General features: G+C 49.7%; 2 protein-coding genes and 1 long non-coding RNA gene across 5 annotated transcripts in view; 2 read left to right on the forward strand and 1 right to left on the reverse strand.

Annotated features, from left to right (window-relative positions):
* Positions 1-2,127: 2,127 nt before the first annotated feature.
* On the forward strand, positions 2,128-11,989 carry LOC108281273. The gene is made up of 2 exons (XR_001815919.2): positions 2,128-2,157; positions 11,911-11,989. It is a non-coding gene; the product is annotated as an uncharacterized LOC108281273 (long non-coding RNA).
* A 79-nt stretch (positions 11,990-12,068) lies between these two features.
* On the reverse strand, positions 12,069-19,018 carry ZMYND15 (zinc finger MYND-type containing 15). Of its 3 annotated transcripts, XM_017496793.2 has the most exons (13): positions 17,895-18,513; positions 16,890-17,124; positions 16,642-16,797; positions 16,216-16,376; positions 14,638-14,790; positions 14,244-14,324; positions 13,985-14,101; positions 13,813-13,901; positions 13,622-13,720; positions 13,314-13,467; positions 13,168-13,226; positions 12,724-12,884; positions 12,069-12,366 (listed from the first exon to the last, which is right to left on the reverse strand). In XM_017496793.2, the coding sequence occupies exons 1-13, from the start codon at positions 18,481-18,483 to the stop codon at positions 12,195-12,197; spliced, it is 2,226 nt and encodes a 741-aa protein (XP_017352282.1). In that variant the 5' UTR covers positions 18,484-18,513; the 3' UTR covers positions 12,069-12,194. The 3 variants fall into 3 exon arrangements, with proteins under 3 accessions (XP_017352282.1, XP_037583153.1, XP_037583152.1); XM_037727225.1 differs by lacking the exon at positions 13,985-14,101 and having other exon boundaries at positions 17,895-19,018; XM_037727224.1 differs by lacking the exon at positions 12,724-12,884 and having other exon boundaries at positions 17,895-19,018.
* Positions 19,019-19,675: 657 nt separating this feature from the next.
* Positions 19,676-21,593, forward strand: part of CXCL16 (C-X-C motif chemokine ligand 16) — a 5,417-nt gene continuing 3,499 nt past the window's right edge. The window contains exons 1-3 of the mRNA XM_037727226.1: positions 19,676-19,807; positions 20,147-20,285; positions 20,581-20,663. Coding sequence (XP_037583154.1) covers positions 19,732-19,807; positions 20,147-20,285; positions 20,581-20,663 — 298 coding nt within the window. The 5' untranslated portion in view covers positions 19,676-19,731. The remainder of the gene's footprint in view (positions 19,808-20,146; positions 20,286-20,580; positions 20,664-21,593) is intronic.

The raw sequence follows: 21,593 nt of genomic DNA on the forward strand, positions 1-21,593 counted from the left end.
CAGGAGGCGGAGGTTGCGGTGAGCCGAGATCGCACCATTGCACTCCAGCCTGGGTAACAAGAGCGAAACTCCGTCCCCAAAAAAAAAAAAAAATTTCTCAGCCGGGCACTGTGGCTCACGCCTGTAATCCCAGCACTTCGGGAAGCCAAGGCAGTCGGATCATGAGGTCAGGAGATCGAGACCATCCTGGCCAACATGGTGAAGCCCTGTGTCTACTAAAAATACAAAAATTAGCTGGGCATGGTGGTGCCCCTGTTGTCCCCACTACTTGGGAAGCTGAGGCAGGAGAATCGCTTGAACACGGGAGGCAGAGGTTGCAGTGAGCTGAGATAGTGCCACTGCACTCCAGCTTGGCAAAAGAGAGAGGTCAGTCTCAAAACAAACAAACAAAAAAACAAAAAAACACAAAACTTCTCTGCAAAGACACTGACAAGAGAATGAGAAGACACAGAGTGCAAGAAAATATTTGCAAAAGAGAAATCTGCTAAAGGACTGTTATCCAAAACATAAAATAACTATTTTTCAATTTTGCTCTTGTCGCCCAGGCTGGAGTTCAATGGCGTGATCTTGGCTCACTGCAACCTCTGCCTCCTGGGTTCAAGCGATTCTCCTGCCTCAGCCTCCCAAGTAGCTGGGATTATAGTTGCTCACCACCATGCCTGGCTAATTTTCTGTATTTTTAGTAGAGACGGGATTTCACCATGTTGGTCAGGCTGATCTCCAACTCCTAACCTCAGATGATTCACCCACCCCTGCCTCCCAAAGTGCTGGGATTGTAGGTGTGAGCCACCGCACCTCGAAGGTAGTTTCTTACAAAACTAAATGCTACTAGAACCATATGATCCTACAATCAAATTCTTTGGTATTTATAACCAAATGACTTGAAAACTTATGTTTACACAAAAATCTGCACACAGGTGTTCAGAAAAACTTTATTCATATTGCTAAAACTTGGGAACAACCAAGATGTCCTTCAGTAGGTGAATGGATAAACTGGGATGATAGGTGTGAGCCACTGCACCTGGCCACAAATAACTATTTGCAGATAATAAATATTACCCAGTGCTAAGAAGAAATGAGCTCTCAAGCCCCGAAGGGACATGGAAGAACCTTATATACATAAGTGAAAGAAGCTGATCTGAGGCCAAGTGTGGCGGCCCATGCCTGTAATCCCATCATTTTCGGAGGCTGAGGCGGGTGGATCACCTTAGGTCAGGAGTTCAAGACCAGCCTTACCAACATGGAGAGACCCCCGTTTCTACTAAAAATACAAAATTAGCTGGGCGTGGTGGTGCATTCCTGTAATTCTACCTACTCGGGAGGCTGAGGCAGGAGAATCGCTTGAACCCGGGAAGCAGAGTTTGTGGAGCTGAGATCACTCCATTGCACTCAACAAGAGTGAAACTCCATCTTAAAACAACAACAACAAAAAAGAAGCTGATCTGGAAAATCTGCCTACAAGTGTGTAACTTTCTGGAAAAAAACAACTCCGAAGACAGTAAAAAGGTCAGAGGCAGCCAGTGGTTGGCAGGGACGGGAGGGAGGAATAAACAGAGCACAGAGGGTTTTAGGGCAGTGAAACTTCTCTGTATGATGCTAAAAAGATAGGTCATTACATATTTGTCTAAGCCCATGGAACCTGCAACATCAGAGGCAACCCTTACGCAAACTATGGACTTTGGCTGATAATGATGTGTCAGTGTAAGTTCACTGATTGTAACAAATCTATCACTCTGGTGCCGGATGTTGACAGTGGGAAAGGCTGTGCATGTGTGGGGCAGGAGTATAAGAAAACCCTGTACTTTTGGCTGGGATTGGTGGCTCACGCCTGTGATCCCAGCACTTTGGGAGGCTGAGGCGGGTGGATCACCTGAGGTCAGGAGTTCAAGGCTAGCCTGGGCAACACGGTGAAACCCACCTGTACTAAAAAAAAAAAAAAAAAAAAAAAAGAAAAAAACCCCTTTAAAAAAAAAAAAAAAAAAAAAGAAAGAAAACCCTGTAATTTCTGCTCAATTTTGCTGTGAACCCAAAACTGCTTTTAAAAAATAAAGGCAAATAATAGTAATAATAAAGGCTATTCAGCCAGGGTCGGTGACGCATGCCTGTAATCCCAGCTACTTGGGAGGCTGAGGCAGGAGAATCGCTTGAACCCAGGAGGTGGAGGTTGTAGTGAGCAGAGATCATGGTACTGCAGTCCAGCCTGGTGCCAGAGCAAGACCGTCTCAAATAAATAAATAAATAAAGGCTATTAAGAAAAAAAATCTTCAAAAAGATAAACTTTAAAATGGAAATCAAAAGGAAATGATGTATTAAGCATAGAAACGAAGTAGTGGAGCAAAAATTTGTTAGTGAAGACATCAATTTTTTCGACACTGTTTAGTAAACTAAGAATGTGTCAGCAGCTTAGAAGAAAATCTTGAAGACAGCAGTGGAGTACTTTTAAAAGAAATTCTGCTTCTCCAATGCCCTTGACAGTACAGGGGACAATAACACAGACATTGATAGAAAGTGATTCAGAAGAGTCAGACTTTAAAGATGTTTTTAGAGTATTTTAACCATTTTATTTTTGTTTTTGTGTATGCAACAGAATTAGATTTTTTAATGGTCTGAAAGAGCTTTCAATTAGCATAAAATACAAATTTAAGTGTTAAGAAACCATTGTATCATAGTTTAGCCAGCCGCTGTGGCTCATGCCTGTAATCCTAGCACTTTGGGAGGCCGAGGCGGGTGGATCACTTGAGGTCAGGAGTTTGAGACCAGCGTGGCCAACATGAAGAAATGTCGTCTCTCCTAAAAATACAAAAATTAGCCAGGCATGGTGGCACACACCTGTAGTCCCATTTACTCAGGAGCCTGAGGCAAGAGGCTTGCTTGAACCTGGGAGGCAGAGGTTGCAATGAACTGAGATGATGCCACTGCACTCCAGCCTGGGTGACAGAGCGAGACTGTCTCAAAAAAAACCCCACAAACTTGTGTCATAGTTTAACTGGCAGCATTTTTTCTTAGTGGCACCTAAAATAATGATGTGTAACAATTGAAGGTATTTAATTCAGTTAAATGCTGTCTGAAGCACCCTCTCTGCATGTGCCTTGTTGTGGACCCAGTGGATACAGCACTAAACTTGACAGATGTGGTACCTCTTTGTAGCTTATATTATAGTTTGAGGAGACAGGCAGTACACTAGAAATTAGAGGTTATGCTAAATTGTATGAAGGAAATAGGGTGGTGTGGTAGAGAGCGACTGGGGAGGCAGCTACTCAAGATTTGCTGGTCAGGGAATCAGAATGACCTTCTTACCTGGGCAGGAGGGGCTCTTACTTGGCTGTGTGCTTCGTTCAGTGCTTCTCAAACTGTAATTTCATACAGATTTCCTGAAGATCGTGTTAAAAGCAGATTCTGTGGCTCATGCCTGTAATCCCAGCACTTTGGGAGGCCGAGGTGGGCGGATCACCTGAAGTCAGGAGTTTGAGCCTAGCCTGGCCAACATGTGTAACCTGGTCTCTACTAAAAATACAAAAATTAGTGGGTGTGGTGGCCCGCACCTGTAATCCCAGGTACTCAGGAGGCAGAGGCAGCAGAATCGCTTGAACCCAGGAGGTGAAAGTTGCAGTGAGTCAAGATCTTACTACTGCACTCCAATATGGGCAACAAGAGCGAAACTCTGTATTAAAAAAAAAAAAAAAGCAGATTCTGATTTAGTAGGTCTTGGGTGGGAACAGATACTGTGCATTGCTAATAAGCCCTTAGGCAACGCTGATGCTGCTGTTCCAAGGGCCACACCCCGGGTAGCGGGACACAGAGGGCCCTGCAGATCACAGGTACTGCAATATCCCACCGCTGTTTTTGGTTTGGTGAAAAGTTTCTGAAAATTCAGTAATCGACTGCACAGTTGGGAATTGTGGAAGAGAAATGTGTGAGTTGCAGTGGATGTGAAGCGGAACGTCTGCAGGTGTGAGCGCGATGGGTTTTGTCAACTATGCGGAGCCTGAGCTCAGAGCACCTTCTGCCCACCCTGCCCTAGCCAGGCTGCGCTAACCCTTGTGCTTGCAAGTAGTGACCCTGGTCCAGGGAAGAGTTTGATTGCTTTAAAGTTTGGATTGTGAGGACGGTCCCAGGGGAGCAGACTAAGGGTGTGATTCGGGGCTGGGGGTTGGGCATGGCTTGTTTTGTACATTTAAGTAGTAAGACTTATGTACACCTCTACCTGAACTGCTGTCCTGGGCCCTACAAATGTTAGCAGTGGGCCAGCAGGATGTAATAATAATAATGAACATAATAATGGTTAGCCCATATGCCAGACTCTGTGCTAACTCCCATTTTATATATATATTATATATAATATATATATATAATTATGTAATATATAATATATAATCATATTATATATTATATATATTATTTTATATATACACAAGCACATATATACACGTATATAATATATATTTAACTCCCATTATGTATGTATGCATATGTGTGTGTGTATATATGTGTGTGTGTGTCTGTGTGTCTGTGTGTATATACATAAATATAATTTTTTTTTTTTGAGACAGAGTCTCACTCTGTCGCCCAGGCTGGGGTCCAGTGGTGCCATCTCAGCTCACTGCAACCTCCGCCTCTTGGGTTCAAGTGATTCTCTTGCCTTAGCCTCCTGAGTACCTGATATTACAGGTGTGCACCACCACGCCCAGGAAATTTTCGTATTTTTAGTAGAGACAGGGTTTCACCATGTTGGTCAGGCTGGTCTTGAACTCCTGACCTCGTGATCTGCCTGCCTCAGCCTCCCGAAGTGCTGGGATTACAGGTGTGAACCACTGCACCAGCTTTTTTTTTTCCTTAAGACAGGGTCTTGCTTTGTTGCCCAGGCTGGAGTGCAGTAGTAACATCAGAGAGCTATGATGATGCTACCGCAGCTTCAACCTCTCAGACTCCCGAGTAGCTGGGATGACAGGTCCACACCACCGTGAGAGGCTAAATTTTTTTCAAACTTTTTGTAGAGACAGTCTCCCTATGTTGCCTAGGCTGGCCTTAAACTCATGGGCTCAAGTAATTGCCTACCTCAGCCTCCCAAAGTGCTAGAATTATAGGGGTAAGCCACCATGCCCAGTCAATTTTATTTATTTATTTCAACAAAGGCCGGGCACGGTGGCATACATCTGTAATCCCAGCACTTTGGGAGGCCGAGACGGGCAGATCACTGGAGGTCGGGAGTTCAAGACCAGCTCACCAACATGGCGAAACCCTGTCTCTATTAAAAATACAAAAACTAGTTGGGCATGGTAGCACATGCCTGTAATCCTGTAATCCCAGCTACTCAGGAGGCTGAGGCAGGACAATCACTTCAACCTGGGAGGCAGAGGTTGCAGTGAACTGAGATGGCGCCATTGCACTCCAGCCTGGGCGACAGAGCAAGACTCCATCTCAAAAAATAAAAATAAAAATAAATTAAAAAGTATGGAGTGATGCTTCTCCTGCCCACTGCCAAGTGTGTCTCTTGGACCAGAAAGGAAAGAAGGGTTAAAACCATGGAAGTGAGGCCAGGTGTGGTGGCTCACACTTGTAATCCCAGCACTCTGGGAGGCTGAGGTAGGCAGATCAACTGAGGTACTGAGGTCAGGAGTTTGAGACCAGCCTGGCCAACATGATGAAACCCCATCTTCACTAAAAATACAAAATTAGCTGGGTGTGGTGGTGCATGCCTGTAATCCCAGCTACTTGGGAGGCTGAGGCAGGAGAATAGCTTGAACCTGGGAGTTGGAGGTTGCAGTGAGCTGAGATTGCTTCATTGCATTCCAGCCTGAGCAACAAGAGCAAAACTCCGCCTCAAAAAAAGCAAGCAAGCAAGCAAGCAAACAAGCAAAAAAACCATGGAAGTGAAGGTTGTGATTGGAGACCCAGGAATGAGAGTGATGCTATTCCAAGGACCCATGAATTGCCACCGAAGATGTTTTGCAACGTGACCGGAGTAGGAGAGGGGGTTGAATGTTCTCTGAACAAGGCAAGGCCAGAGTTATTAGCCGCTGAGAACTAAGATCAATGTGAGGACCAGATGGAGTCATTAGAAGGAAAACCATCTCAGATGGTGAAGATTGTTTGAAATCAGAGTTTTCCATAAAAACCCTGCAAATATAGCCTTTTGGTATTTCTCTCTTCTTCCTTCTCATAGCCCAGACTCCTGGAGATCAGGAGACCAGAGCGCACTCACCTTCCACTATATGTCTGTGGTGAGCAGACACTGCCATACCAGAAAAAAAAAGGCATTTGGCTGTAATATTTGCAAGAACCGAGAAGGTACTGGGAATAGATTTTTTTTCCATAGAGGGAAGGGGTGGTGTTTTATAAGAAAGAGCACTCTGTCTCAACAACTAGAAAAAATAAATAAACCAAAATCATTAGAAATACCCAGGGAAATTGTCAGAAATATAATAGTACCAGGAAAATGTAATATAATTTTCTTTGACAGACAAAGTAAGAAAAATATACAAAGGTGCTGGGCGTGGTGGCTCACGCCTGTAATCCCAGCACTTTGAGAGGCTGAAGCAGGCAGATCATGAGGTCAGGAGTTTGAGACCAAACTGGCCAGCATGGTGAAACCCAGTCTCTACTAAAAATACAAAAAGTTAGCCAGGCATGGTGGCACGCAGCCGTAATCCCAGCTACTCGGGAGGTTGAGGCAGGAGAATTGCTTGAACCTGGCAGGTGGAGGTTGCAGTGAGTGGAGATCATGCCACTGCACTCCAGCCTGGGTGACAGAATGAGACTCTGTCTCAAAAAAAAAAAAAAAGAAAAGAAAAAAGAAAAATATACAAAGGTATAAGGGAACAGAGAATCTCAATGATAAAGCTGATTAATTAATTAGCCTCTCATTCAACAAATATGTACTGAATGTTGTGTGCCAGGCCCTTTGCTGGATACCAGAAAGATATCAGCCATAAATATATCATCCGTGAACATCCTGAGCCTCCATCCTCTTGGAGCACATATTCAAGTGATATTTATTTATAAATATCACTTGATATTTATATTTGATGTTTGTAACTTTGTGTCTCATAAATGGAGAACCTAACTTTTTCAATGCCAATAAAACATTTACAAATCTTGTTCAAATATTAGGCTGTGAAGGAGATGAGAAATTCCCCAAACTTGAAGTTGTACTGGACACATACTCAGACCATAATGCAATAAACCAGAAATTCCTAAATGTTTAAGTAATAGAAACCAACCTCTTAAAGAATCCCAAAACAGTCCTAAATAATTATTTGATCAATGAGAAAATTCAAATTGCAAATACAGATTATTATAATGATAATATAATGAGGCTAGGCTTGGTGACTGATGCCTGTAATCCCAGAATTTTTGGTAAGCCAAGAGAGGAGGATTTCTTGAGGCCAGGAGTTCAAGACAAGCCTGAGCAACATAGTGAGATCCCCATCTCTACAAAAAAAAAAAAATTATTATTATTATTATTTTGAGAAAATCTTGCTCTGTTGCCTGGCTGCAGTGCAGTGGCACCATCTCAGCTCACTGCAATCTCTGCCTCCTGGGTTCAAGTGACTCCCCTGCCTCAACCTCCCAAATAGCTGTAATTACAGGTGCGTGCCACCATGTCCTGCTAATTTTTTGTATTTTAGTAGAGAGGGGTTTCACCATATTGGCCAGGATGATCTCAACCCCTTGACCTCGTGATCTACCCCTCAGCCCCTCAAAGTGCTGGTTTTACAGGCGTGAGCCATCGCGCCTGACCAAAAAAAAATTTTTTTAATTAGCCTGGCATGGTGACATGCACCGGTAGTCCCAGCTACTCAAGAGGCTAAGGCAGGTGTATTGCTAGAATCCAGGAGGTTGAGGCTGCAGTGAGCTAAGGTCACACTATGGGGCATAAATAACATAGTTTATTAAGAGTGTTTTGTTGTTGTTGTTGTTTAAGAGACAGCATCTTGCTATGTTGCCCAGACTGGTCTTGAACTCCTGGCCTCAAGCAATCCTCCTGCCATGGCCTCCCAGCATGCTAGGTTTATGGGCATGAGCCACTGCGCCCAGCCATATTATTATTTTATAATGAAATAAGCTTGGTGTTAGAGGCTTCTCATACTTTGTTTTATATAATCCTCACAATCACCCTAGGGTAGCACCCTGTTGCTAAGTAGGCACTCAGTAAACATTTATTGAATGAGCGGATGTGGCTCAGAGTTAAAGTAACTTGCCTGGCTGGGTGTGGTGACTCACACCTGTAATCCCAGCATTTTGGGAGGTGGAGATGGGGAGGAAGGATCCCTTGAGCTCAAGACCAGCCTGGGCAACATAGGGAGACCCCCGTCTGTGTGTGTGTGTGTTTTTTTGTTTTTTTTTTTTTTGAGACGGAGTTTTGCTCTTGTTGCCCAGGCTGGAGTGCAATGGCATAATCTTGGCTCACCTAAACCTCCGCCTCCTAGGTTCAAGCGATTCTTCTGCCTTGGTCTCCTGAGTAGCTGGAATTACAGGCACGTGTCATGCCTGGCTAATTTTGTATTTTTAGTAGAGATGGGGTTTCTCCATGTTGGTCAGAATGGTCTCAAACTCATGACTCCAGGTGATCTACCTGCCTCAGCCTCCCAAAATGCTGGGATTACAGGCATGAGTCACTGCACCCGGCCTGTGATACATATTTTGATCCATTCCATTTCATTAAAAAAAAGAATGCTGCTTGAGGCTCGCTAAATTGACTTCATGATCAGCACAAAATTTCATAAAGCTGCATTTTGGAAATCTTGTCCTCGACTAGGTGTTGGCAGACTTCCTGCAAAGGGTCTGTTCATAAATATTTGAGACTCTGCAGCTCACAGTGTTTCTGCTGCAAGTGCAGCACTCAAACCATGCCATGTGCATCCTGAAAGTAACCACAGGCAATACATAAAGAAATGGTGTGGCTTTGCTTCAATATAAATTTAGAGACACTGTAATTTGAATTTTGAATAATTTTCTCATGAACTCTTCTTCTTTTAGTAGTTTACAAGCCGTGCAAAAACAAAAGGTGGGATTGATTTGGCTGGAAGCCATAGTTTACTGATCCTTGCCCTAAACTGGAAGCTTTATGGAGGCAGAGACCACTTTCTGTCTTTTTTCCCCATTGCATCGCTAAGGTTTGACACAAAGCATTGTATGCATTCAATCAATAGTTGATAAATGAATTATTAAAGAGCAATTTGTATATTAAGCACTTTTATTACAAAATTACTATGTGTTCATGGAGGAAAAATAAGCAGTGCAGCTGAACAAAATGAATAAACAAATCCTTAGTAATCCCACCACTGGGAGATAACCACATCCTTTCCTAGTGTTATGCAATAGGTGTCAGGAATTATGAAAATCTTATTTTTTGGCCATGGGAGCCGTGAAAAGTTCTGTTTCTCCTTAATCCACCAGAGACCCACGCTTCCCCTTTCTGGCTGTAGGGGATGAAGCTGAGAGAAAAAATGAGGAGGGAGGGTGGAAAGTATGGGGGGAAAGCAATCTGATAAGCAGCTAATGAGCTCCTATAGTATGCTGCCATATGCCCGGCCAGGCTAGACCCTGGGGGATAGAGGTGGCACCCATCCCTTCTGGGTTGACAGTTGAAAGGGTAGACAAGAAATTACAAGTGTGATAATCGTGACCAAAGGGGATATGCAAGGTGCTATGAGGGCTTAATGTGGGGAGGAGTGTCAAACCTCATCTGGGTGTCAGGAAATGCTTCCTTTCCTAAGGAAGTGACATTTAGGCTGACACCTAGGCTGAGAAAGAATTAGTTGATGGAGGCACAAAATCCATCAACTAATTCTTTCTCAGCCTAGGTGTCAGCCTAAATGTCACTTTAGTTGTGATAATTGGAGATATGTTTAAGAGTGAAAGGTTTAAATGTCCATAATTTATTTTAAGATGGCTATGCAAAATAGAAAAAGAGAAAAAGCAAACTATTAACAATTGTTGAACCTAGGTAGATATGATTGTGCATGGTACCATTCATTTTCTCTATTTGAAAATTTGTATAATAAAAAGCAAAAAAAAAAAGAATTAGTTGAACAAGAACATGGGAAGTTCCAGCCAGGCACAGTGACTGATGCCCGTAATCCCAGCACTTTGGGAAGCCGAGATGGGTGGATCAACTGAGGTCAGGAGTTCAAGACCAGCCTGGCCAACATGGTGAAACCCTGTCTCTACTAAAAATAGAAAATTAGCTGGGCACCGTGGCCGGTGCCTGTAATCCCAACTATTCGGGAGGCTGAGGCAGGAGAATCAGTTGAACCTGGGAGACGGAGGTTGCAGTGAGCGGAGATTGTGCACTGCATTCCAGCCTGGATGACAGAATAAGACTATGCCTCGGAAAAAAAAGAAAGAAAGAAAAAAAACATGGGAAGTTCCACAGTGAGAGAGTGGAACTTTCTTTAGAAACGTCTGGCTGGAGAGTCGACAGGGAAGGAAATGGCATGAGATCAGCCTGCAGAGGTTGGCAGGGACCCATTAGCAGAGCCTTGCCATCTAGACCTAACTGCCCGTTGAACAGAAACTGAAGAAGATAAGTGAATACATTAAAAGCATCCTGAGGAAGTAATCAGCCAGCTCCAGAGTGAGGAACATTCTATGGGACAAATGATTCTGTGTCTTGTTAAATCAATGTCATGAAATAAGTAAAAGGCAGGGAGATGTGTTATAAAATGAAAGAGACTTAAGTGTAATATCAGCAGGACTTAATTGTTCACCCTAATCTCTTGGTTAAGGTCATAACTGCCAGGTTTCTCCTCTGTCTTTCCCTTTCTATAAGGTCAGCCCACACTCAAGGGACTGTAAGAGCTAAGGGAAGTCACTGCAGGGACTGAAACAAAGGAGAAATGAGGTCAGATGTCTTTTTTTTTGGACAGTCTCACTGTCGTCCAAGCTGGAGTGCAATGGCATGATCTCAGCTCACTGCAATCTCCGCCTCCTGGGTTCAAATGATTCTCCTGCTTCAGCCACCTGACTAGCTGGGATTACCGGCACACACCACCACACCTGGTCAATTTTTGTATTTTAGTAGAGATAGGGTTTCACCATGTTGATCAGGCTGGTCTCAATCTCCTGACCTTGTGATCCACCTGCCTTGGCCTCTCAAAGTGCTGGGATTACAGGCGTGAGCCACCTCGCCCAGCCCTCAGACGTCTTTTTTTTTTTTTTTTTTGAGGCAGAGTTTCACTCTTGTTGCCCAGGCTGGAGTGCAATGGTTCGATCTCGGCTCACTGTAACCTCCACCTCCCAGTTCAAATGATTCTCCTGCCTCAGCCTCCCGAGAAGCTGGGATTACAGGCATGTGCCACCTCACCCAGCCCTCAGATGTCTTTTTTAGGAGGAATACTCTGGCTGCAATGTGGCGATGAGATATGGTGGCGTTTGCAGAGGGAATGGACGTACCTTGAGTGATTTCAGGAGAACAGCTCAGCAGGAGTTATTATTAAATATGAGGTGGTGAGAAAAGGTGGAGTTGGGTAGCTGAGGTCTTTCACTCAATCCAAATCAAGGGCCTGTGTGCTCCCAGGAGGTTGCTTCACCTGCCCCCAGGAAGAAGCCACTTTCTGCTGCCCGGTCTTTCCTTGCCTTGGGGTGGGTCCCTGAGGGTTACTGGGGCTGGAAAGCCATCAGCCAACACAAATTAGGAGAGCCTTGGGATTACCAAGGAGGGTCAAAATCCTCGACTTGAGTTAAAGAGGAGATAGCCGTCGGGGGGACTGAATGGGGCTGGAGGAATGTAGTCATCCCTAACTTTTTCTTTTCCGAAGCTCGCAGATCACCTGAGATCAGGAGTTCGAGGCCAGCCTGGCCAACATGGTGAAACCCCGTCTGTACTAAAAGTACAAAACTTAGCTGGGTGTGGTGGCGGGAGCCTGTAATCCCCCCTCGGGAGGCTTAGGCTGGAGAACTGGAGAGGCGGCGGTTGCGGTAAACCGAGATTGTGTCACTGCACTCCAGCCTGAGCAACAAAAGCAAAACTCTGTCTCAAAAAAAATATATATATATATTTCTTTTCCTTCCGGGTTTAATAACCCAATTATGAGCAAGTAATCAAAAGGTAAATGACTCAGTGGTTTCAAACAAGTAATTTTATTTACTTTTTCGTGTTTTACCAATCTGTCCTCCCCCTCGGCCCTGAGTGTTTTCACGTTTTCCTTTCGGAGCGTGTTTGGGAGGGGGGACTACTACAGTCGCCGCACTTATCTCCGCCTGCGGGCCCCCCGCCCGGGTTTCTTTTCTCCTCGGCGCCTTCGGGTGCGGGCGGGAGGAACGGAGGGAGTTGGGGACCGGGGTGCGGGGCCGGGAGCCGGGCGGGCCCCGCTCCCTTGCGCAGGCTTGTAAACCAGGTGGAAGATGAAGGCGTTGCAGTACCTGCGGGCCGCGGGGCGCGGTCAGGGACCAGCGGGCGGAGCTCCAAGGGGCGGGGCTTGCCCCTCCGAGTTCCAGGGCTTGGGGCTAGACTCAGAGTTGGCTTTGTTAGAGGGTCGCAGGGTCTTTTGTGGACTGGGGAGATTCTGCGACCTAGATCTAAAGAGGGGTGTGCTGGGGATTGTCGAGACCTCCCATGGGGGTGACCAGTAGTGGGAGCAGAGAAGGCAGGTTGCTGGGTTGGGGGCAAGAGGGTCCCAAGACGGTGGGGACTAGGGCAGAGGTGGGTCTTTGAGGATGCGGAGCCAGAGAGTAAGAGAAGCGAAGGGTCAGGAAGGAGATAGGGTCGCAGGCCCTTACCAGGGCATGCAGTTGTCGGCCGCTCTGAGGCGAAAGGGGGAGCGGAAGGGGTTGAGCTGGGGACGGCTAGTGCCCCCTCCAGTGGCCACCGCCATGGTCTGGCCGTCCATCACGCAGCCATACTCGCTGCTCTCGGTGAAGAAGGCTGGCACTCGGAGGGACTGGGTGGGGCAAGACTCGCTCTGAGAGCCCCCTCTACAGATCCATCCCAGCAGCCAGGATGACAGACAGGGCTGAAAGCCGAGGCCCCGGGACAGATCTGGCGGGAGGGGGGCAGGAGGAGGCCCGAGGCAGACACAGAGAGGGGCAGAGGGACCCGTGGGCATTCCCCAGGTCTGTGGAGCAGGTGATGGTGCAGAGGAGAGCCCGGAGACTTTCAGAAAAGGAGATGGGATGGGGTCAGGCAGGAGGGGAGAGAAGTTCCCGTTTGTCCCCATTGCTCACCTGCAGGCGGGGCAGAGAGCTCAGCCATGTATCCTTGAGACCAAACCCAGAGTTAAATCCTGCAGAGAGGTTGGAGACGCTGGCTCCCATGGTCGGCTTCTCTCCCGTCTTCCGCATGTGCCTGCCCCTGAGCCCCAGGCTCTTACCAATAACCAGGTCGGGCTTGGGCCCCTGGAGCAGGTGGTAGGGCCTTGCTGACACCTTGATCTGCAGGTCCCTGCGGATACCCTTCTCCTTAGTGCCAGAGCTGGGCCGTGCTGATACGCCAGAACCATTCCGGACAGACACCTCGGGGCTGTCCTGAGGGGCCAAGAGAGGGATGGAAAAGCCACAGGAAGTCAGGGAACTGGAGGATGCACCAGCAAGATGGGGAGTCGAGGGCAGAAGGGCAGGGCCCAACCAGGGGGTCACTGGAGGGGTCATGGCTAAAGAGCAGAGCCCCCTCAGCCCTCACCCTCTGCAAGGTAAAATGCTGCTGGTCGCTTTCGGGGGACAGGCCATCACCTACAAACTGCAGCTCCAGGGCCACATGAGGGAGCAGGACCAAGAGCTCCTGGAGGACAGAAAGAAGGACAGATCTGGGTTCTACCCAGTATCCACCCCCACACCACAATGCCCAACCTTCAGTACTGGGGGGGGACTTACCCAAAAAACCATGACAAGGTCAAACTCCTTCCCGGCCTCCACCACGTGGATCTTCAGTGACTGTTTGTTCTGGATGTTGAGCTCAGGGACTGGGTGAGAAACCAGCTCTTTAAGGATGTGGTCCGCTCTCACTCCCCCATCTCGCCCACACCCCCCACTCAGCTCTCCTTACAGTACTGGGGCACCAGGTGGGTGATGACGTAGTACACAGTCAGCGGGTAGGTGAGAAGCACAGCCATGGGGGAGTCCAAGCTGAGGCCCCGCCATGTGTAGTAATCCTGCCATGAGCCTGGGAGGAGGGGGTTACTAGAGGACCTGGCCCTGGACTCCACCCCCTCTAGTCTAACAGCCTGCTTCTTCACAGTCACTCAGGCTCTGGTTCTCCAGTCCCTGTCCCTACCCATAGCTCCCACAGGGCCCCTCCACCTCACCAAAAAGACCCCGCGGTGGGTCTGGGGGCACAGGAGGCATTAAGGCAGGCCCATCCCCCTGGAGAAGCTGATAGGGATCTCCTGAGAGGACAAAAGAAAGAAGAGCCTGGTGTCAGGGAGACTCCTCCCACCTGACCCATCCTTCCAAAGGAGGTGTATTCCCTGAGAAAGCTGCAGTAAGTGGAATGGTGGTTTGTGTAGGGACGGGGCTTCTGGGTGGAGTTGGTAGGGGTGACTCCATTGAGGGCTGGGGAAAGGCCTGAAATGGCCCGGGTGCTGTTGGTAGGGGGTCAGTGTGTATGTGGAGGGATTATCTGGGAGGGACCCAGATAACTTCTTCCTAGTCCTTCCCTCTAGGCCGAGGGGCCCATGCCTGAAGAGAGACCCCACGCACCACCGAGAAGAAGGCTAAGGGATGGTGTGTTGCCTCGGGGATGCCCAGAGGAGCCGGGCCCTGGAATCAGCATGCTGAGCTGGGTCCAGTAGCCACGAGTGAGGCCTCGAGAGGCCAGGAAGGCCTCCTTGTTGAAGGTTTCATTGGTCACCTCTGGAGAAGGAGAAGGGGATGAATTGAGGCACTGGGCTAGCGCCCACTTTTCTCAGAGTCTTGCTCTGTTACCCAGGCTAGAGTACAGTGGCACGATCATGGATCACTGCAGCCTCGACCTCTTAGGCTCAAAGGATTCTCCCACCTCAGCCTCCCAAGAATTGTGACTACAAGCCTGTGTACCATGCCTAGCTAATTTTTTCTATTTTTTGTAGAGACAGAGTCTATGTTGCTCAGGCTGGTCTCAAACTCCTGGGCTCAAGTTAGTTTCCCAACGTGCTGGGATTACAGGTGTGAACCATTGCCTGGCCTAGAACCCCAGAATAACTCTCCTCAGCCTCCTCTAAGGACTCTGGATCTAAGTCTGGTTCCAGTCAGGCAGGGAACTACCATTTCTGAGGGTCTCCAGTGTACCAGGCACGAAGCCCACGTAATCCTTGTGACAATTCCATGGGCCTTTACATTTGTTAGCATCCCTCTTTTGTAGATGAGGAGATGGAGGCTCCAAGAAGTAAAGTGGTTTTTGTTTTTTTATTTGAGATGGAGTCTCACTCTGTCACCCAGACTGGAGTGCAGTGGCATGATCTCAGCTCACAGCAACCTCAGCCTCCCAGGTACAAGTGATTCTTCTGCCTCCACCTCCCGAGTAGCTGGGGCTACAGGTGTATGCCACCATGCCTGGCTAATTTTTCTATTTTTAGTAGAGACAGGGTTTCACCATATTGGCCAGGCTGGTCTTGAACTCCTGACCTTGTGATCCGTTTGTCTCAGCCTTCCAAAGTGCTGGGATTACAGGCGTGAGCCACCATAACAAAACACATCACTGTAAAGTGATTTAAGTTCACACTGCCAGTTAGTGGTGGAGCTAGGAAGCAAGTAAGTATTTGAATCCCTATTCCCCAATCCCTGCACTCTCTTAGTGACCTAGACATTCAGTCCTTGGCTTCAGAGACCCTGTCTCCAGCCTCAAACATCCAGCCCCTGCCTTTATTCCAGGGATCTGGGCTCTAGCCCCAGACAGTCAGCCTTCAACTCCAGGACCCTGTTTCCAGACATCTAATTCCTTTTTTTATTTTCCCAAGATGGAGTCTTGCTCTGTCTCCCAGGCCAGGGTGTAGTGGCACAATCTCAGCTTACTGCAACCTCCGCCTCCCGGGTTCAAGCAATTCTCCTGTCTCAGCCTCCTGAGTTGCTGGGATTACAGGCATGCCCCACGCCTGGCTAATTTTGTATTTTTAATAGAGATGGCGTTTCACCATGTTGGCCAGGCTAGTCTCAAACTTCTGACGTCCTGATCCACCCGCCTTGGCCTCCCAAAGTGCTGGGATTACAGATGTGAGCCACTGCGCCTGGCCAGACATCTAATTCCCAGTCTCAAAGACACGATCCCAGTTTTCCCCAACCATTCTGACCTCCTTATGGTACCTGTGGTGTAGGTAAAAGGCAGGGCTGCCAGTTCTCCTGCCCGCTCCACGAAGGCTGCAAGCTTTGGGCACCAAAATCGGTGGCTCACATCATCTGGGCACCGCCGCCAGTCAGCCTGGAGACAAGCCTCTCCACAATACAAGACAGCACTACACTGGGGGCTGGGGACACAGTGGGTGGTGGGCACCCAGTGTTAGCCTCTGTAGGTCCTGTCTGCTGTCCATCTGCCCAGCAGCTACCCCTGTGTCACTCCGTCTGTTTGTCTTACACCCTCTAACCATCTGTAACAGCCCATATTGTTTCCTCTTCATCTTTTCATGCCCCTGCCCCTCCTTCTGTCTGTCTGTTAGGCACCCCCCACCAGCCTGCTTTCTATTTGCCTGACTGTTGGGGTCTTCCTCTGCCCCCAGCTTTGGGGCTGCTCACCAGGGTGTCAGCTTCACTTCAAAGCTGTGCCTGTGACAAACGTGGCAGGTTCGAGCACGAAGGGAAGCAAAGGTGAAGCCTGGTCGGGGACCCCATGTCCGCATTGGGGTCTTGGCTAACTTCACACCTAGCCTTGGGACCAAGCTCTCCAGCTCTCTAAATAGGGGTGGAGATGGCAGCAGACTGGAGCGGTGCTTGGGAATCCAGGGCCCCAGCCCTCCCCAGCCTCAGATATCAGATTTCTGTACCGATGCAGCTGGGCATCTCCCACAGTAAGCTGTCGGGGCTTTCGGGGGTCCCCGGAGCCCATGGGACAGGCCATGCTGTGACAGAGGAGCACATAGGCCCGAGGAGCCAGGTTCTCAGTCCCTGAGCCCCAGCTTCCAGTCCCCTGGGCTCCATCCACCAGCAGATCAATGCCCAAGATGGTGCCATGCTCATCCGTCACCAGTAAGAGACAGGAAAGGTGCAGGGGGGCAGCCTCTGGGGAAAGAGGGAAAAGTTGGAGTGGTAGGGGGCAGCAAGAGACAAATATGGTCAGAGTCAGGAGTACTGAACTCAAATACCTACAGGGGCTAGGCAAGTAACCTCACTGAGCAAAGGCCACTGGGGAGAGAGGGCATGCTCCTTCTTTTCCTTTTTTTGAGAGGAAGTTTCACTCTTGTTGCCCAGGCTGAAGTGCAATGGCAGGATCTTGGCTCACTGCAACCTCTGCCTCCTGGGTTCAAGCAATTCTCCTGCCTCAGCCTCCTGAGTAGCTGGGATTACAGGCATGTGCCACCACACCCAGCTAATTTTATATTTTTAGTAGAGATGGGGTTTCTCCCTGTTGGTCAGGCTGGGCTCAAACTCCTGACCTCAGGTGATTCACCTGCCTCAGCTTCCCAAAGTGCTAAGATTACAGGCATGAGCCACCATGCCCAGCCAAGGGCATGCTCCTTCTAAAGGGAACAGCTGCTATACAGGACCAGAATGCACTGCTGTGCAGAAATGTGGGCCCACTGCCAGAGCTTGAGATTTTTCTTGGGAATGTGTAAATCCAGACTTCTGGATACTTTTTTTCTTGCAATGTTTAAACATTAAATTTTAAAAACCCAAAAAACAAACAAACAAAAAACACTGTGGGTTAGTAAAAAAACGTTTTCAGGCCAGATTGGCCTGAGGGCCAGCACTCAGAGCTAGTGGCAGGGGAGGGCTTCCGAAGGAAGGATGGCTGGGCAAGGGGTAGGGCTGGGCCAGCCCTCGGTTCTTACCACTCCTCCGTCCCTTCCTCTTCTGGGGTCTTGTTTTGTCCTCCACCCTGTTCTCTCGGCAGCCGTCCTCACCACCTCCTGCCTCCTGCTCAGCCTCCTCTGACTCTCCTGGAGGGTTTACTTCCTGGGGGGACTCCCTGCTAGTAGGGGCTAGCTCCCGATCCTCCTCTGGTTCCACCTTCTCTGTGCCTGCACCCCCCTCCTCTCTCTTCTTTTCTTCTTCATCTTCCTCCTCTTCCTCCTCCCCTTCCTCCCCATCCTCTAGGCTGACAAAGCTGATGTAGGGGCTCAGGTCTCGAAGGTGGAGTGGAGGGTCGTCTCCCAGGAGTCGGGCAGCCCCCAGGCCTGGTCCAGGGCCTGGCTCTGCCCCTTGCCCCAGGCTGATGCCCACACTACGGTTGGGCAAGACATGGAGCGCCCAAAGGGCAGGGTCCTGGGGCAGCCTTCTGATCTGGGCCTCCAGCTGTCGCCAGCGGCCCTCCAGGCTGGTCCCTACTGCCCCACGCTCTGCCACAAACTTTCGGAACCAGCCAAACAGAAGGGCAGCGAAATCAAGGAACTCATCCCGGTATCCAGACACAAACTCCATGTCTTCAGGGACACAGGGCCCCGGCCCAGACTAAGCAAAGGAAGGGATATATCGTGAGGGACAGAGTAGGAATGAGAGAGTTTGGGGCTGGGTCACAAATTGGAGGAGAGGGTAGGTAAGAGTCACTTAGGGTTCGATCTGTGGATAGGCTAGGAGCTGAGAAGAGGGTTTTCAGGGCTGAGGATGGGAGTTCAGGGAGAAAAATGGGGGCAGGACTTGAAACTGGGTGACTACGGTTGGAGAAGACTACTCAGGGATGAGATGGTATTTGGGGCTTAAAATTGGAGAATTCAGACCCTCAAAAGTAGAGTTTAAATGAAGGCTAGAGACGAGAGAGGGCTAATTCTATCGGGACGGGTCTGGCGAGGAGGGAAGCATTTTGGATGCGTCTGTGGGGCATGGGAGTGGGAGAGGGTTTGTCCTGGGCTCGGATCGGTGTGGCGGGGAGACCCGGTAGGCGTAGCCCCTCCCGGCCGCCCCACTCCTCCGGTACCTGCAGCCGCTGCCACTTTTCAAAGGTAAATACCGCGGGGTGGAGGGTGCGCGGGTTCGGTCGTGACGTCAGGGCTGCCCGAGGCCCAGCCGGCTCAGCGGGCGGTCACGCCCCCCCGCCCCAGCACTGGGCTCGGTGCGTCCGCGTGTGGCGGCCCCGAAGGGGCGCGCGGCCGGGGCTGGCGGCTGCTCCCTCCACCGCGCCACCCCGAGGCTCATCCAGCGCTGCTGGGTCCCGCGGCGCGGGAGCGGGGAAGTGAAAGTGCCTTGGAGAAGGAGGGCCGGGGCAGCCGTGACCCGCTTCTCAGGCCCGCGGGCAAGTGGGGCGGGCGGAGGGGCTGGGCTCCTGAACCCAACCGAATCGCCTCCTCGGGCCGCCATCGTCCCGCCCCGCCTCTCCTCGCCAGCCGCAGGAGTGTTCTTTCGGTTTCCTCTGAGATTCCTGGCCGTCCCTCGATGGAGCTCGAGCCCAGTGCGGGGGCTCAGGGCGCGGGTGCTCCACCTCCCGGACTTTCCCAGCGGCCTGAGGCTGGCGCGGCGCGGACCAGGTGAGGAGCGCAAGGTTAGCGCGCAGCGGGGCAGGGGGGCGCCGCCGGCTCTCGCCTCCTCCCCAGGCGGGACGTGGCGTCGACTGCTGCGGTCTCCTCCGACCCCTGGCGAAAGCCATTGAGAAACCAGCTGGACGTCACGCGCCGGAGCCTGTCTGGGAGTCAGAGCGAGGCGACTCCATCCCCGCAGCTTCCGCGGAGCCCCGAGATGCGGCGGGCCTGGGGACCCGGGTCCCTCGCGCTCCTGCTTCAGCTCCTCCAGCTCGCGTACCTGACTCTGCCAGGTTAGCCGGGGGCGGGGCAGGGGACTCAGATCCTCAAGTCAAGGGAAGGGGGTGAGTCGGGGAGGGAGCACGAGGCCCACGGAGTTGGGTTGATGAAGGCAGCGGGAACAGAGGAAAGCCAGCCAACCACCTAGGGTTGGGGACAGCGGCCGGGGGACATCTGGCTCCCGGCGGGATTATGGACGTTGTGGAGGGCGTGATGATGTGTGGGTTGAACCTGGCGCTCTGCCCCCGGGGCTTACGGGAGAGGCTGTAATGAGGCAGTGGATTGGAGGCCAGGGAACAGCGGAGTGGAGACCCTGGGTCTGGGAACGGGTGCCGACGACCTGTCTCGCTCAGGCAATGGCAACGAGGGCAGCGTCACTGGAAGCTGTCACTGTGATAAAATAATTTCTTCGGACTCTCCGCCATCGGCTCAGTACATATATCATCTCCGAAAACATCTGAAATCTTACCATCACTGTCCGCGCTACGTCAGGTAATTTTCTCGCCTGCCTCTGCGACGGCAGCTCCTGCGCGGTCCCTCCTTGCCAGGTGCCTCCAGGACCTTCTCCGGTCAAACCTGGACTACTTCCCGGCGCACCTCGCCCCGTCTCCGGGTTCTGTTTGCTCCCATTCCCCAAAACTTCATTACTCCTACGCACCTACCAGGGAATTTCCCAGCCCCAGGAGAAAGGGCTTTTTCTTGGTGGCGACTTCACGCCTCTGGAATGAGGAAGGAGCTGGGGAAGGAAAGTAGGAGCCGCAGCTGAGCCCAGGTCTCTCCCCCGCAGGTTCCAGCTGCCTCTCCGAAGCGTGTGTGGGAGCAGCAAGGACCCATGGGTTCAGGAATTGAAGAGCTGCCTTGATCGCAGAGGTGAGACTTCCCCGCTGCTCTTCAGGCTCTGCCCCCATGGCTTAGCGGCTTCCACCTGACAGTTTTCTTTACCTGAACCTTTTCCCCTGCGACTGCACATTCCTAGAAACTTCTGATCCTGTCCAAAGCACTTAGACTCTAGTCCCTGTTTGCCAAACAGGGTGATCATTCACCATCACCTTCATGATTTTTACCAATTCATTCTACCACATGTGCTATTGTCTATTTATTAATATTTTTCTTGAAATCAAAGTACTATTTTTCTTTTCCAGTATTTTATGAAAATTCAGACATATGTAAAAGTTGAAAGAATGGCACAGTGAATATCCAATGCCTCCACCTAGATATTACAATTTTATTTATATACGTATATTTTAAATATTTACATAAACAAATATATATTTTACAATATCAATGTTACAGCACTGACATGACATTTGCTTTACTGCGTATCCATCTATTCATCGTTCTGTCCATTATCAATCACCTTGTTTCTGGACGCATTTCAAGGCAGGTTGCAGGCATCATTGTGCTTCATCCCAAAACATTTCAACATGTATATTAAGTAGCGTTCAATATTTTAACAATCTTTTTTCTTTTGAGTTCAAATTTACATACAGTGAAATGAATTAATTTTAAGTGTGCAGAAACCAGTTTTGAAAACTTAGAGGTTGGGCACGGTGGCTCATGCCTGTAATCCCAGCACTTTAGGAGGCCAAGGCAGTAGACCACCTGAAGTCAGGAGTTGGAGCCCAGCCTGACCAACGTGGTGAAACCTCGTCTCTACTAAAAATACAAAATTAGCTGGCCATGGTGGCACGTGCCTGTAATCCCAGCTATTCAGGAGGCTGAGGCAGGAGAATCGCTTGAACCCTGGAGACAGGTTGCAATGAGCTGAGATCACGCCATTGCTCTCCAGCCAGGGCAACG

This window comes from Cebus imitator, unplaced genomic scaffold (genome assembly GCF_001604975.1).
Source record: "Cebus imitator isolate Cc_AM_T3 unplaced genomic scaffold, Cebus_imitator-1.0 Scaffold223, whole genome shotgun sequence".
Taxonomy (NCBI): domain Eukaryota; kingdom Metazoa; phylum Chordata; class Mammalia; order Primates; family Cebidae; genus Cebus; species Cebus imitator.